The sequence below is a fragment of the Colletotrichum navitas genome (assembly GCF_030913465.1).
Source record: "Colletotrichum navitas strain CBS 125086 chromosome Unknown LY79scaffold_56, whole genome shotgun sequence".
NCBI classification, from domain to species: Eukaryota; Fungi; Ascomycota; class Sordariomycetes; order Glomerellales; family Glomerellaceae; genus Colletotrichum; species Colletotrichum navitas.
The window spans coordinates 194653-209076 of NW_026850602.1; the positions used below are offsets into that span (position 1 = coordinate 194653).

Consider the following 14424-nt stretch of genomic DNA (forward strand, 5'->3'; position numbering starts at 1 on the left):
CTCCTCCTTCAGATGCAGTGACATCTCATCGTACACGTCGTTGCGGACATGGTCAGCGTTACTCGTCTGGGGATCTTCCCAGTTCACAAAGGACGGAATAGTGTTCTTCAGGCCGTAGGTAGAGTAAAGCGATAGTTGTGGACTGATAGTCGGTGTCGTTGGTCAAAAGTCGAAGCTTGGCACCGAGCGGCTTATAATCAAGGATTCATAGTCGGTATTTGATAGTGCAAGTCGTGTTGCATCGTCAGCAACTCAAAGCAGCTGGGCTGGCTGTTCCAAGTTCGGTGAGGTCGTGATCGAAGGGCTTTTCTGTAGTCAAGGAGGTAATTTTTTTGTGAAGTTTGAAAACCGATCTGTTGTCTTTCGACGTGGTACTGCCAACGAGAATGACAGCTGGTCGAGGAGGAGAAGGGGTCTGAGATCTGGGGCTGGGGTGACGAGGCACTTAAGTACATGGAGACATCATGCGGCTCTGCTGGTCCTATGACCATGAAATATGAAGTCATGAGCCTCAGGCCAGATAGTAAGGGAACCCTGAAGTTGAAAATCTTAGGCAGAAAGACCATTTGCTTGAGCATCGCAAAAACGGTTGTTATCTCCTTGGTCTTGTCAGTCCTCAGTATTGACCCACAGTCCTTCCCGCGTGGCTCTGCTTTTGGTCTTTTGAGTCCCCGGTTGGGAATCTGAGATTGAGAGATTCAAATTGCGGCTGAAGTTCAGATCAGAGCAAGCTTGAGACAATTGGCTTTCTATAACGTGTTGGTAGTAGATGGCAAGGCATGACTGAGCAGTTTGCTTACTGAAGCCCTACGACGTTGAATGGTATCCAAGGCGAAGGGCAGAAGCTATTGCCAATCGAAAGCACCGGATCATTCTGAACAGCCATTCGCGGTAAAATCCAATAACCGAGCGCTCATAAGGGCCATATGGTTCTGGACAAGCAAGCTTGCCCTAACTTAAAGGGCAGCAGTGTCGGCCAGTGCTGTCGTGAAATGGCGAATGAGCATACTCTTGATGTGGCAGCATGTTGGACTATTACGAATTCCAGATGCCGCAAACCTACGTTCTTCTTCTGTGAAGAAGCATCAAGGTGAAGGCCACGTTCAGTTTGCGTCACCATTGTGCAGCTTCCAGGGATACTGGCGGTGGTTTTCTGAACTCGCGATTCAAGACATGAGACATCCGAGTATTGGGCAACATGGAATAATGATTCCGGCAACGGGGCAGCTGAAATACGGGTGTATGTTGGTTGAACTCTAAACCCTGTCAGCTGGTTGGCGAAGCTGCACTTGCCAGCTGGAGCCAAAAAAAGTTGCCGTTGCCGAATAGACGCAGCCATCAAGAATCTTCAACGCACGCTTCACCCGGCAATTCTGGCCCTATAATTTGAACTGGGTTAAGTTTAATCCTCGGTTTGATCACCAAACGGCGTTTCCTGAGTCTGGATAACAAACCTGGTTGGTTTGGTGTGATGCGTAATCGCCGAACGGATGTGGAGGTTTGACGGTCGAAGCAGAGGGATGCGGCTGGCTTGCATACACTCTTGTTGTTGGCCAAGTGACAGTATTCTATCGGCAGCGGAGAGGAATATGTCCATTCGCTAATTGCTGAATGAGTCATTGTGGGAAGGGAGTGTGAGAGAGGATGAAGGTGTGAGATGCAAAAGGTAAGACAGGGAGGGTCGCGGAGGTTGGCTGTAGGGCTGACGGTGCCTTTTGATCCACTTCTACATAGTACCTACCAAGATAGGTACCTAGGTATCCGTACTCCGTACGGGTACTTGAGTCTGCAGCGCGGCACTCGGGTTAAACAAAACAAAAACATAACCGGTCTCAAACACATCCAAAAAGTACCTGTATTTAGAAGCCTATCATACCCCCACCGCGTTCGATAACTTGATTGTTATTATTTTGGCATAATGCAGACTTTTATGCATGTTTTAGTGATATATCGTTTTTTTTATTTATTTTTTACCAATAGATAGGTAGGAAAAGTAGTGTGTTAGTAGGTAGGTAGATGCCTAGGCAGGTTAGGTGAGATGGGAGACCGGCCCTTTTTTTTTTTTTTTTTTCACCCATAACCTGAGCGCCTGGGTACATTTCGAATACGAACGCCTAAAGTTTAGAGCCCGTGGAAATTACTCTGCATCGCACCCATGACCTGCACCCGCGCTTGTGCCCCAGCCTCTTTCTCCGTTGTCGTCCTGTCACCGTCTGTCCCCTCTGCATACATGACACCTCGAGTCTTCGACGACCAACTTCAATTCTGCGTATCGCCGCATCGCCTGACGTGGCTTTACAGCCCGTCCCTCGTCGCTCTTCGCATATCGCTCCCGAACGGCGGTAACGTTTTGCTGCCTGGCCCGTCTCCCAATGTTTCGGCAATGATCGCACCTCTGCAATGTCGCAAGCCACCAGCACTAAATGTGCTTCGCGATGGGTGACGCGCATCATCCCCATCACCATCACGGGCACAAGCGGCTATGCCACCTACGTGATTGTGGCCTACTTAGGCGGTCGGTCCCCCCTTGACTCCGGAGCGCATCCGGTAACTGACATTTGCTGCAGTCGACTACCTCTACAGGACCAGGGGTGAGGTCGGCGCCGCAGTATCGACCATCACGATTTACCTCTTCTTCTACCTCCTCACCATCGCCACCTACCTTCGAACTTTCATTAAGATCAAGATGGATCCAGGTCTGGTACCTCTCGGTCCTCAGGCCCAACATCCGTCGAGGGAGTTGAACAAAAAACGCAGACGGAGGAAAGAGGGCGATTTGGAAAGCCAGCCGTACTTCACCGGCCCCGATCAAGACCCAGACAGCCCCGGTCTGGAGGCGTTTTACAGTAAAGACGTGTTTGTGTGCGAGAGTGACGGGCGGCCCAAGTGGTGCTCCGAATGCCGCAACTGGAAGCCTGACCGGGCCCACCACTCGAGCGAGGTGGGACGATGCGTGCGAAAGATGGACCACTACTGCCCCTGGGTCGGCGGCATGGTATCGGAGACGTGTAAGTACTGATGTTCCACGATCGGTCCATTGTAAGGTTTTGATGCTGACCAATCGTAGCCTTCAAGTTCTTCGCCCAGTTCACCTTTTACTGTACTTTGTACTGCGCGATTGCCCTCGCGCAGGCAGCTTATTGTCTTGCGTTGCAGGCGCGAGATGGCACCGTCGACGGCAGGACCATCTCTGGAGTTGCCATCGCCGCCTTTTTTGGTCTCTTTACCTTCCTGATGACTGCCACCTCATGGCGCTTCATCTTCCTTAACATCACCAATATTGACGCCCTCCGCAAATCGTGGGTGCACCAACTCGCAATCAGGGTGCCTAACGGCACCCGTCCTGGCAATCGCTATGGGACAATCACATACCCCTTACCGAATTCCTCGCGGGAAGTGCCGATCTTCTCAAATGCCACTACGGATAGCGAGACTCCGCGTGATCGTCTCGCAACACGTACTTTTGCTATCGTTAGGACGGAGCCAGATGAGAACCCATGGGACCTCGGCTATACCAGGAATTGGATCTCCGTCATGGGGTATAGCTGGCTGGATTGGCTTCTGCCTATACGCGGGTCACCGTGCGCCAACCACGAGAGCATGGAGAGCGACTACGAAATGGGCTCTCTCATACAGACACTCCGTGAAAGGTATGGCCTGACTGATCCCGACCAGCCCTCTCGCGAGATGGAGATGCAGGAGATGCGGTCCGGTGGTCATTGATCAAGGGAGGAGATACCCATGGGTTATATATAGTTTTCGGGCGGGCGTTTGGAACGGTTTAGACTACTTTGAGGGTTTCAGCGTTTGACTCTGGTGTGTATATGTATGCAACCACGTGGACCTGTTAATGAATCTCTTTATTTATTTTTGTTATCAATTCATTGCAAAAGGTCAGACATTGTCTAGTACGACCCAGCGTTATCTCCTTACAATCGTCTGTTGATGAGTCTGCAAAAATCCTCCGCAAATTCATTCAGTTGTGGCAGGGCTTGCCGTTTCTGCGGCGGGTTGGCGCGGCGTCTTGAATCTCCCGGATCGGCAAAGAGTGGACCCACTGATGCGGATTGGCGTCCGCCGAGGGCGGCGGGGCTGTTTCCACAACCAGCGGATCCGTCCCCGGCGAGAAACAAATGTACAAGATGGGCCATGTCCGGATTGTGACCAGAAGGTGTCCCATTCCACCCCCGGCTGCAAACTAGACCATGAGCTGAAGAGTTTGCTTCAGTCGGCATCGGTGCAATCCTGACACTCGTTGTAGTTGCATGGCGCAGCTGAACGCCCCATCCTTCCATCATGGTCTGTTCCGGAATGTGCGGTGTCATTCGTCTAGTTGTATTCGAAATAAGCCCCAGATTCATCTTACATGTACGGTCTGCGGCGAGACGGAAGAGCTGTGCCGGCGTCTTGGGAATAGCCCGACCTCCTTGGAGTTAGGAGCGGATGAGAAATCCAGTGCATCGTAAGGTTTCTTATGGGGCATTCTTCTACTGTAGTCAAACTATCCATTTGTAAGAGACCATACACACAATAACTATGTAATCAAATGGTCAAGATTGAAAGGTGGAAGCCACTTGTAATGCCGAAGCAGATTGTTACAGTAGGCGGAACAAACACCACCGAGTGTAATGGTAACAATAGCCGGGTCAAACTCCGACATTGACTAACAGAAACACAGATTTGTCCCAGCCGGACGATCTCTCTCTGAATTCGTATCATGTTTCATTTCACAACATGTGGAGGCACACGTACTAATTGCAACATTGCTGGAATAGATCCCAATAACCCGGGTAAAGAACTGGACGAAAGTGCCTTGAGTAGGTACATTACACATGATAATGCCATTTGATTACTCAAATGAATGGCCAAGTCGTTTCCTCGCCGATCAGTTTTGGAAGATCAGCTTGACTTAGGGGAGTGTGTGTGTTGACACATCCCCCCCCCAGCCCGTCGCGAGGAACAACCAAGTGTCTGAAATTCTCGCCAAAGACAGTCAATCATACTTTAACCCTGATAAATTTAGCAGCCTGTCGGTAGTGTATCTCAGAGTGTCAACAGAGAGAAGAAACATTAGGCGCCTTGACTTTGGTGATTCGACATCGCCGAAGCTAGTCAATGAGAAGTTTCCGATTCGATGGTAAGGGTCGAGTTCTTAATGAGATTCCCCGTTCCCCTGCAATATGTTGGCTACTTACCCAGAACATGACCCGTGGGGGAAACAAAGGCAGGAGCCAACCTGAAGAGGATGTCAAATGTATCGCTGGCGTGGTTTGTCTTCCCAGCAGGCCAGAAAATGAAAGTAGCCTGGATAGCTCTCCTTGACCTTGGTCTGAAGGGAGTTCTCGGGTTTGTTCAGTTGAACATCGAACATCTCAGTATCTATATTTGGACAGCTTATACCTACACGTTTGTATCCACTCAGCCACCAGTAATGTGCCCCCCTTCCCCCTCTTGATGTTCACATCCGTTTGGGCTGTTGGCCACGATCAAAACTTATTGTGTAGAATCAAGGTCTTATAATATGGAGACGGAGACAAGTGCACATTTGTGAAAAGCGCCACCCCTTGAAGGATGGATAGTAAGTTACAATTTGGTGCACTACGATGTTCTGTTGGTCATCGCTGGAACAAAGTGGAACCATTCAACCACGCTAAGCCTATTTTTGGCAAACGCAGGGATGTGCCTAGTACTGTTTGTTGCCTAACCTTAGTACCTCCCGGTTACCTAGGTAGACCAGAAGGGCAAACGCGCTCCGAAGCGCGTTAAACTCGACTACTACCTACTTTTCGTAGGCGTAATCATCTCTCGGCGCAGACTCATCAGTCCCGTCGTGGATTCGAGCACGCTCTCCGTCAAAACCACATCCGAAAAACAAGAACACAAGAATCACATGACATATGGGTCTTGTCTCTTCTGTGCACTGATGCCGAGCGCTGAAATCTACCATCAAACTCTGGCAGGCGAACAGGGGCTGGTCCGGCGCTGACAGCCTTTCGCTGCAATACTCGAAACCATGTCGTCCTCACAACCCTTTCGGGATTCTTCCCCTCTTCTCGGCACAGGCAGGGGGAAATCTCAATTCAAATACAAGCACTTGTCCCAGCTGGCAACATGCAGTACGTCGTGCCCACTGAGAGTCATAGCTCACGTTGACCTGGACGCCTTCTACGCACAATGTGAAATGGTACGACTGGGTGTGCCGAAGGACCAACCTCTGGCAGTTCAGCAGTGGTACGTATGGATAAGCCTGTCTGTCAGATTGTCAACTGATCGACTCGCCAGGCAAGGCCTGATTGCCGTCAACTACCCAGCTCGTGAATATGGAATCGGCCGCCATTGCACTTTGCCGGACGCCAAGAAGCTTTGTCCTACTCTGGTTGCTCAGCATGTGGCCACATGGCGCGAGGGCGACGACAAGTGGGCATATCGTGATGATGCCGCTGTCAATATCCAGAGCGACAAGGTCTCGCTCGACCCTTACCGTCTTCAGAGCAGAAGGATTCTGGGTGTCATCAAGGAAAGCCTGCCCCCAGACCTCCAAAAGATTGAAAAGGCAGGCATCGACGAGGTGTTTCTTGATCTTTCCGCCCAGGTGCACTCGATTCTCTTGGAGCGCTTTCCCGAGCTAGCAAACCCGCCTCCTTACGATGACCCTACTGAGGATCTTCCTAGACCCTCCGTGGCAGCGCTGGACTGGCAGGCAGATGCCCTCGTCGACCTGGACGATGAGCAAGAGTCCGTGGACCCAGACTGGGACGACGTCGCGATTCTTATCGGGTCTGAAATTGTGCGCCATGTCCGGGGCCAGATCTTGGAGAGGTTACAGTACACATGCTCAGCAGGCATAGCTAAGAACAAGCTACTGAGCAAATTGGGCTCGGGTCACAAGAAACCTAACCAGCAGACTGTTATTCGAAACCGAGCCGTGACCCATTTCTTGTCCGGTTTCAAGTTCACCAAGATACGCAATCTCGGAGGAAAGCTCGGCGAGAACGTAGTATCAACCTTCGATACTGACGCCGTCCGTGAGCTACTAGCTATCCCTCTAGACCAAATGAAAGCCAGGCTGGGTCATGACACAGGAAACTGGGTTCATGACACCATTCGTGGCATCGACACTAGCGAGGTCAACTCCCGCACGCAAATCAAGTCGATGTGTTCCGCCAAGTCTTTCCGACCCTACATTAATACTCCTGAACAGGCTATTAGATGGCTTAGGATTTTCGCTGCCGACATATTTGCCCGCTTGATTGAGGAGGGCGTTCTGGAGAACAAACGTAGGCCGAGAACTATCAACTTGTACCATCGACATGATGGCCAAACCAAATCACGTCAAGGTCCAATTCCTCAAGGAAAAATACTTGATGAGCAAGCCTTATTTGACCTTTCGAAAAATCTCTTGAATCAAATCATGGCTGAAGGTAGTATCTGGCCTTGCGCCAACCTCAGCTTAAGCGTGGGCGGATTTGAAGATGGCATCACGGGCAACATGAGCATCGGCGCCTTCTTGTTGAAAGGAGAAGAAGCCCAGGCATTAAGGCAGGGCAGTCGTGAAGCAAGCCATCTGCCCACTTCGGAAGAGATGCCAATCTCCAAAAGGCGCCGGACAGATGGAGGGTCGATCGATCGCTTCTTCACACGGAACGTTTCCACCGACGACGAACCGCCAATCGCCAATGCAGCCGCCGAGAGCAATCTCGAAGCCCGAGAGGAGAACATCAGCTCTCGCCAGGTACCAATCACATCCTTTGTATGTTCACGGTGTAACGCACGTTTCGAAACGCCGGAAGGCCACCAGAGTCACGAGGACTGGCACTTTGCCAAAGACCTTCAGGATGAGGAACGTGGCAAGCCTGCATTTGCCAACCGCTCTTCCACCACCCGCAATTCCAGTACAAGGCCATCGAGTGCATCGGGCAAGCGCGGGGGACGCGGCGGCAAGCTCGAGCAAGGACAAAGCAAGCTGAAGTTCGGATGAATCCTCTTAGTATCCGAAGATACCGGCATCATGCCAAAAGTCTGTCGAGCGGGTCCTGCCGCCTGATACCTGGCGAGACTTGGAAGTTGGTAAAGCTCGCACCCTGATACTCATTTCAAGGGTGGCCGCGGTACCGCTGGCCTTGAATGTGAGCCCCCTCCCACCCCTTGCGAACATCAGCAATGGTTCCTGATGGGCGTTATTTATATCACTGGCAATCTCACAACAGTACAATGGGTTCCACTGACCAGCCCGATATGAGCACAGGACCTGGTATAACTGTCTCAACGGCCAAGTTGGGCATCCGGAGAAGGAACTGGGGAGCCAGCAGGTCCACCGGAACGGGCAGTCAGCGCCCAGGCGACACTTTTGCGGACCTTGGAGCTGCTTCCGGAGTCATGCTGGGTTGCATCTACCGGATTACCTAGATGTGAGACATGCAAATAAGGCGACCCGGCGAACCGTTTAGTCACTACAGCCTGACGGGACAGGGACGGACATGTGTTGAGAGCATTCGGCACTAGGGACGGGTTTAATGGCTCCGTGTGGATTTCAAGGAGGCGCAAGTGTCGTCATTCCGATTCACGCCTGCAATCAACCGTGGCAGATTCGGATCAACGCGACTGGACTTGGTGAGTACTAGGGGCGGTAGGCCGCAGCGAGGAAGACCTTGGACATAGCAACAGTACCAGGCGGCCTCGTGAACCAGAAGAAACTATATGGATGGGGTCCAGACAGTAGAATGATGATATGCATACTACGTCTCCGACTGAGGTCGGTTTCGTGCCAAGATTGGACTGTTCTTTACGAATCGCTTTGGCTGCGCCTGGTCACGTTGTTACAATCCGGATTACATCTGTGAGTGATTGGTCGCGCGTTAGGCATCTTTTGGGCTAAAGTGGATCGGGCCACATTTTTGGCGCGAAGCATTGATACCCAACGACGCCAACCAACCACCATTACGGGTACCACTACACACTACGGATACGGAACGTGAGTAGGTAACTGCCATGGAACTTTAAGATAGCAGAGACTATCAGCCCGCACTAGCTCAGATGGACATTGTGGGAAGAAGCACGTACGTGCGCCTCACACCGTTTTGGCTGCCGGTCGACGCGGATGGCCTAAAGATGGTAGAGACGGGGCATTCCCGGCAGTCGGAAGCGATAGGCTGATGGTTGACAGAGGGACCAAGGGACCGCCTTGCCGATTCCAAGTGGTGGGTTCACAGCACCGTGGTGGTCAATCACTGAGAACGCCGCAGCAACCACCGGAGCCTGGTTCATGACAGGGCTGACGACGGGAGCTGCGCGGTGAAGTCACGTAGTGGCGGGCAGTCGAGAGAGCAAGGGTTCAAAACAAGACAGGCGAGTCGTCCACAGGGTCTTTTCGGAGAACAGGTGTCAGGATTTACCTCGCACAGCTTCGTGCCCTTGGGCCTGCTTGCCTGCCGTACTGTCGCCGTTCAGAAACTGGGATGTCCCTTCCTGGTAGGGTATCAACACTGGGACGGTCTTGTCGGCAAATGGTTTGGAAATGGGCACGACAATGACTGGCTCGACCTCATTTCATCGCAAGCAAAGTGAAATGCGAAACAAGAGATCATGAAGGGGGGTCGGTGCAGCAAGCATGCGAGAATTAAAGAATTGCGGCTCACAATATCTCGAGGCCTAGGGCCCACAGGAATTCCGCCTCGTCGGCGCCCGGCCTGCAGCATATTTCAGACGGTTACTGGGACAGAAAGCATCCGTTCATTCCGTCTTCTGTAGCGTTCTTGTCCGCTTGCCCAAAAAGGAGAATATGTTCCCATGTGCCTCAGCAACTTACTTGTATGGGGAATTCAGTGTCGGCACCTCGGAATTTGCGTGTGCCCCAAAACGCCACTGCGCTAGTCGACCGTTTGTCTCGATAGGGCAATAGTCCAAACAAAGGCCGAATCTGGAACGGACTACTCACGAGCCACATCTCTTGCGAACCACTTCATCCCAAGCCAACGAGTGCATTTCAGCCTCAGAGACATATCTGGTTCTAGAGGAAGACAGGTGTAACGAGGTACCACACTACGCGCATTCAGCGAGGGGTCTGAGTTATGTACATTCGAGTTGAAAGAATTCCCAGGGAAATCCCTGTCATCGAGGAAAGCGAGAGTTTGCACCATTATCAAATGTTGCTACCTCTCGCGCCTTCGGCTCAACCGTTTATTTCACTCATCAAGCAGCCAATGATAGCTTAGCCGTATCACCTGGAAAAGGCGGAGGCGGTGACAAACAAAACATGCCACCAAACCAAGCCCGTGCGAGGTATTGGAGCCCTGTTCGCAACCCCCCGGGCACAACGCTCCTGACACTGGTCCTCGCCGCAGTTCGTAACCGTCCCGTCTCTCTCGTGTCGCTTGGAAACTGGCACCGTGGTTTATTCCTTGGCTGCTCCATCATGATCGGTCAAGGTACTGACAATCCCGGGAGCCTGAAGCCTTACATACGTACTGCGCCAACGAAAATGACGGATCACCGCCCCAAACCAGGAGGAGTCTTGTGTCGCTCGCAGCCCGTGTCCAGCTCGCGGTGTATTACTTCGGGGAGGGGCTCGAAACCCCAGAACCTGTAGACGGTTACCTCATCCATCTAAACTGACTTGGACGCGGCCCAATCTGGTCCGGTGATCTAGCAGCCACATCGTTTACAGTACCCAACCACATCTCATGATCTCATTCGGGTTTCTGGCCTCTTATTGGCTCAGCGACTCCAGCAACCCTCCTCGGGTTGGTTCTGCCTCTTTTCCCTCCCAACCCCATGCATACACTACAGTAGCCCTGCAGAACCGTATCGATGTTCGCTCTAGCTTAACAGTCAGTATTGCTTTGGTCATGGGAGTCGCGGTGCTATGGGCGTTGGGCGGCGGTAGAAACAAGTAGCGAAGCCAACCCCCCCCCCCTGGCCAACAATTCCCAGCCGTCTCTGTGGGTTTTCTGTCATGTTAGTGCGCGTACGACGCAGGGAAGTCCGCTAGGTATCCCTTTTGGGCTGGGGAGCGACAAGTCAACCCAACCTCTCTCCCCTATGTACTCCGTTCCGTAGCTGCATCTCATCCTACCTCTGCCCACTCAGAGCGGCCGCCACCCAGCTTCCCTCCCTGCTGCCGCCCAACCGCTCTCCGCCTCTTTTTGTCTACCCAGTTCTCGTTCCGCCATCTATCTCCCGCCAAGTGGCTTTTGTAAGCCCTGCCGGTCCTCTTTTTCTTCTTCCCAACACAATCCTCACCACTAAGGGGGCAAAGGGCCCGGCGTAGACAGGCAGGCTCTCATCGGTTGGTCAGGCGGGACTTAGACGGGCTCTCAGAGACGCAGTACCACCCCCTCCTAGCCCCTCTTAAACACGCTAAGGGGCAGGTCGAGTGGCATATTGGCCAGGTTGCCAGGGTTTACTTTGCAGAGCGAGAGAAAAATCCGCATCGGACTGACTGCCAGCCAACAACGTGGTGCCAACAAGCCTCGCCGACTCTTCCCTGGTCGGTCGCGCGGCGTCTTGACTGGATGAAGCAGTGTGAGTGAGACTGGAGCGAGGGCTTCCCTCCTCCTCCTCTTCCTCACTGGCACACTGGTAACAGGATAATCATGTAGTGCGTGTGTGCGTATGTCGTGTGTGTGTGTGAGCGTGTGTGGACAGTACAGAGTACCGAGTACATGCCTCAACGGGCCAGCACAGTCAGTAGTCGAAAAAAGTGCGAAGGGGGGGTGTCAGTGACCACTCACAGACTTGTTCGCTGGCTGTTGATCACTGGCCACTGGTCCACGTCGATGATTTACCGCAGGGCCGGACAGGATCTTAGGCCTGCCGCACCGCTCACTGACGCTGGGGGTCCCGGTTTTTCTCAGCCAAAGCCCCACCCCCAAGTGCAGAGCCAGACTCTGGCCTGTTCCTTTTCTTCTCCCACCACCCACTCCCTGCCCGCTTTCTTCGCTCTCGTTCTTCTCTTTTTCTCCTGCCATCTTGTCGACAATCCCATTTCTCGCAGGTCCCCTCTTCCCTTTCTTCTCACTCCTCCCTTCTCTCTTCTCCTCGTCATTCTCGACCGATCGTCCTCTACCTCGTCTTCGTCCACCACACCAGACCTCAACATGTCGAGACAATCACGCGGTCCTCCGGCCAACTCGGCCCCTGCAGCCCCCTCGAGCGGCCGCTCAAACGAGTACTTCGTTCCCAGAGATGGTATTGATCGCGAGGTCATCACCGCCGATATCTGTCGCTACCTCGGAAACGATGCTCTTGTACGCCCGGGTCACTACGAAAACCCCCAGACCGGTCAAGTAGTCCAGGGTTACTACATTACTGCTTACAGGAACCTGACAACAGTGAGTGCTTCCGTCCGCCGCCGCACGCTCTCTATGCAACGAAGCTGACGCAACACCCTCACAGGCCATGATCGACGACTTGAAGGCCGATTCTGCGCGATGGGAAGCAGAGAGGCGGCAGCAGGCCGCCCGGAACACTTCAGGAGGTACCTTGGTCTCACGAGACGCGGCGACTCCTTTGTCGATACGATCTAACTCCCCTACAGCAGGGTACCGCCAGTCGGAGACCCACTCCGCACGCCAACACTATGGCCCTACGGATGCCACTGGCTACCCGGACGTAGGACGTGACTCCTATGACAGCTCCCCCAGATACCCAGGATCTCAAGCCCCAGGATACTCGGGAAACTCCGCTCCGGGCTACCAAGGATCTGCTGCGGGTTACGCCCAGCAACCTTCCTCTTTCCCTTCTTCAGGTGTTGGGTATCCGTCCTATACCGGAGGCTCGTACGCCCAACAGGACCCCAGGGACCCCAGGGACCCCAGATACGCAGGACAGATGGCTCAGGGATATGGAGAACCTCCCTACATGGCTACCGCCGCGAATCTGGCTCGAAGCAGCTACACTGCCGACCCGTACGGCGCCGGACAGCCTTCTCGGACTCCTACCACAATGGCCCCCCAGCAGGGACAGACTTACTCTTCCGGATCGCAGGTTCCGGCTGGTTACTCTGGTTTCTACCCGCCCTCGACTTCGGCTCCCTACGGCTCGGCGCCCGTAGCCTCGGACCCGTTGTACGGACGCGGTGCGTAACATTCTCACTACCCTCTAACAACTTGATCTGATTATGTAGCGTCCCCAGCAGGCGGGTCCATCTCTGGCCAAGGATCACAGTATGACCAACCCCCAGCCCCTCGCACCTCCGCCACCCCTACGAATGCCAAAGCTCAGGTGTCAAGCAGTGGATCATCGCACTCCCGCCGTGAGAGGGAGTCCGACAGGAGTCATCACCAATCCGACCGCCACCGCCCTCCTCGCCGCTAATACGTTACCCACCCATGGACTGTTGTAGCCATTACGACTGCGCGAGATGCCAGTCTCGCGAGTCGTCTGTTATGAATTTCATCCTAATGACCCTGGGACTTGGAGACTCACCGGCGCCGGCCTCTTTTATCATTTGTTTCTTCCGGATAGAACCCTCACTGGACTTTGAGGTGTGGAAAACCACCTCGTGAGTTGCAAGTCTGCATCTCACACTCCGCTTCCTGGCGTTTTGGCTTTGCGCTGGCTCGGAGCTCCCTTGGCTCTCCATCTACTCTGGACTCGTTCCCTCAAGTTCTCTACCATCTTACCCTGGATTTCACCCGGACTATTGCCTGGATTCTCACCAAGGATGGATTTCTTACCGCATACCCTGGACGTTTAACGACCGCATATATGGATTTGGCCCACGACATTGCTACTCGATTAACTTTCCTTTAGCAAGCATGGTGGCTTGTTTGCACGTGTGTATGGCCCGGGACCTGGAACGGAAAAAAAAAAGAGCTCTCAGTTGACACTTGCGGCTGGCAACTTTATCGGACCACCTTGCTGTCTGGATTCGTCCTGATGGTGGAATATGATGCCATTGTCTCTTGATCTGGGTTTCATTTTCTTGGATTTTGGAGTTTCGGGTGATCACGGTGTTTCCTAATAGAACGGCGAGGTCGACATCTGGACAGCAAGGTGAGTCCTCGAGCTGTACATATCACGAATCCTCAAAAAGAGGTTTCTACGACTTCAACTCTTTCTTTTCAAGGGGGTATGGGGCTATTCCCACTCCTGTCCGGGAGCACTCATTCCTAACGCCACAGTAAGCCGGATCTGCTCTCACTGGACATCATCACCCTACTGGAAACTTCTGGAAATATTCCCATGGACTACTGGCAGATGAATCCGTTCAAGCCCTTGGACATGACCATTATGGACTTCACATACTGCCCAGAAGGATTCCGGACGATTCCACTCATCGGACCAAATCGTGGCTGTACCACCCGATGGGCAGATGCCAAGGACAGGAGGCTAGCTGACTTTGCGCCCCTTCCATACTCCCACTGGGACTCAAGCTCGACTCATCGAGTCGAAACAAGATTTCTTTTTTTTCTTTTTTTGGCG

The 14424-nt window shown here is 53.0% G+C and overlaps 4 protein-coding genes across 4 annotated transcripts; 3 read left to right on the forward strand and 1 right to left on the reverse strand.

Moving 5' to 3' along the window:
* Positions 1 to 2053: 2053 nt before the first annotated feature.
* On the forward strand, positions 2054 to 3933 carry LY79DRAFT_561974 (DHHC zinc finger domain-containing protein). The gene is made up of 3 exons (XM_060558437.1): positions 2054 to 2515; positions 2568 to 3008; positions 3068 to 3933. Exons 1-3 carry the CDS (start codon positions 2401 to 2403, stop codon positions 3721 to 3723), a joined length of 1212 nt encoding a protein of 403 aa, XP_060411387.1. The 5' UTR covers positions 2054 to 2400; the 3' UTR covers positions 3724 to 3933.
* Positions 3934 to 6013: 2080 nt separating this feature from the next.
* Positions 6014 to 7978, forward strand: LY79DRAFT_520944 (impB/mucB/samB family protein; the record flags this gene model as incomplete). The annotated part of the gene is made up of 2 exons (XM_060555295.1): positions 6014 to 6231; positions 6283 to 7978. The coding sequence occupies 2 exons, from the start codon at positions 6014 to 6016 to the stop codon at positions 7976 to 7978; spliced, it is 1914 nt and encodes a 637-aa protein (XP_060411388.1).
* Positions 7979 to 8855: 877 nt separating this feature from the next.
* On the reverse strand, positions 8856 to 10676 carry LY79DRAFT_581924 (uncharacterized protein; the record flags this gene model as incomplete). The annotated part of the gene is made up of 5 exons (XM_060560219.1): positions 8856 to 8956; positions 9393 to 9540; positions 9806 to 9866; positions 9935 to 10006; positions 10594 to 10676. 5 exons carry the CDS (start codon positions 10674 to 10676, stop codon positions 8856 to 8858), a joined length of 465 nt encoding a protein of 154 aa, XP_060411389.1.
* Positions 10677 to 12095: 1419 nt separating this feature from the next.
* LY79DRAFT_592301 (transcription factor RfeG) lies at positions 12096 to 13314 on the forward strand (the record flags this gene model as incomplete). The annotated part of the gene is made up of 3 exons (XM_060561404.1): positions 12096 to 12329; positions 12394 to 13075; positions 13124 to 13314. The coding sequence occupies 3 exons, from the start codon at positions 12096 to 12098 to the stop codon at positions 13312 to 13314; spliced, it is 1107 nt and encodes a 368-aa protein (XP_060411390.1).
* Between the last annotated feature and the right edge of the window lie 1110 nt (positions 13315 to 14424).

What these genes read in the sequence shown, in the direction of transcription:
- LY79DRAFT_561974 (XM_060558437.1), top strand. Translation starts at nt 2,401, where the DNA reads ATGTCGCAAGCCACCAGCACTAAATGTGCTTCGCGATGGGTGACGCGC. An exon ending in GATTGTGGCCTACTTAGGCG is followed by an intron (nt 2,516 to 2,567) that starts GTCGGTCCCCCC and finishes CATTTGCTGCAG; the next exon opens with TCGACTACCTCTACAGGACC. An exon ending in CGGCATGGTATCGGAGACGT is followed by an intron (nt 3,009 to 3,067) that starts GTAAGTACTGAT and finishes GACCAATCGTAG; the next exon opens with CCTTCAAGTTCTTCGCCCAG.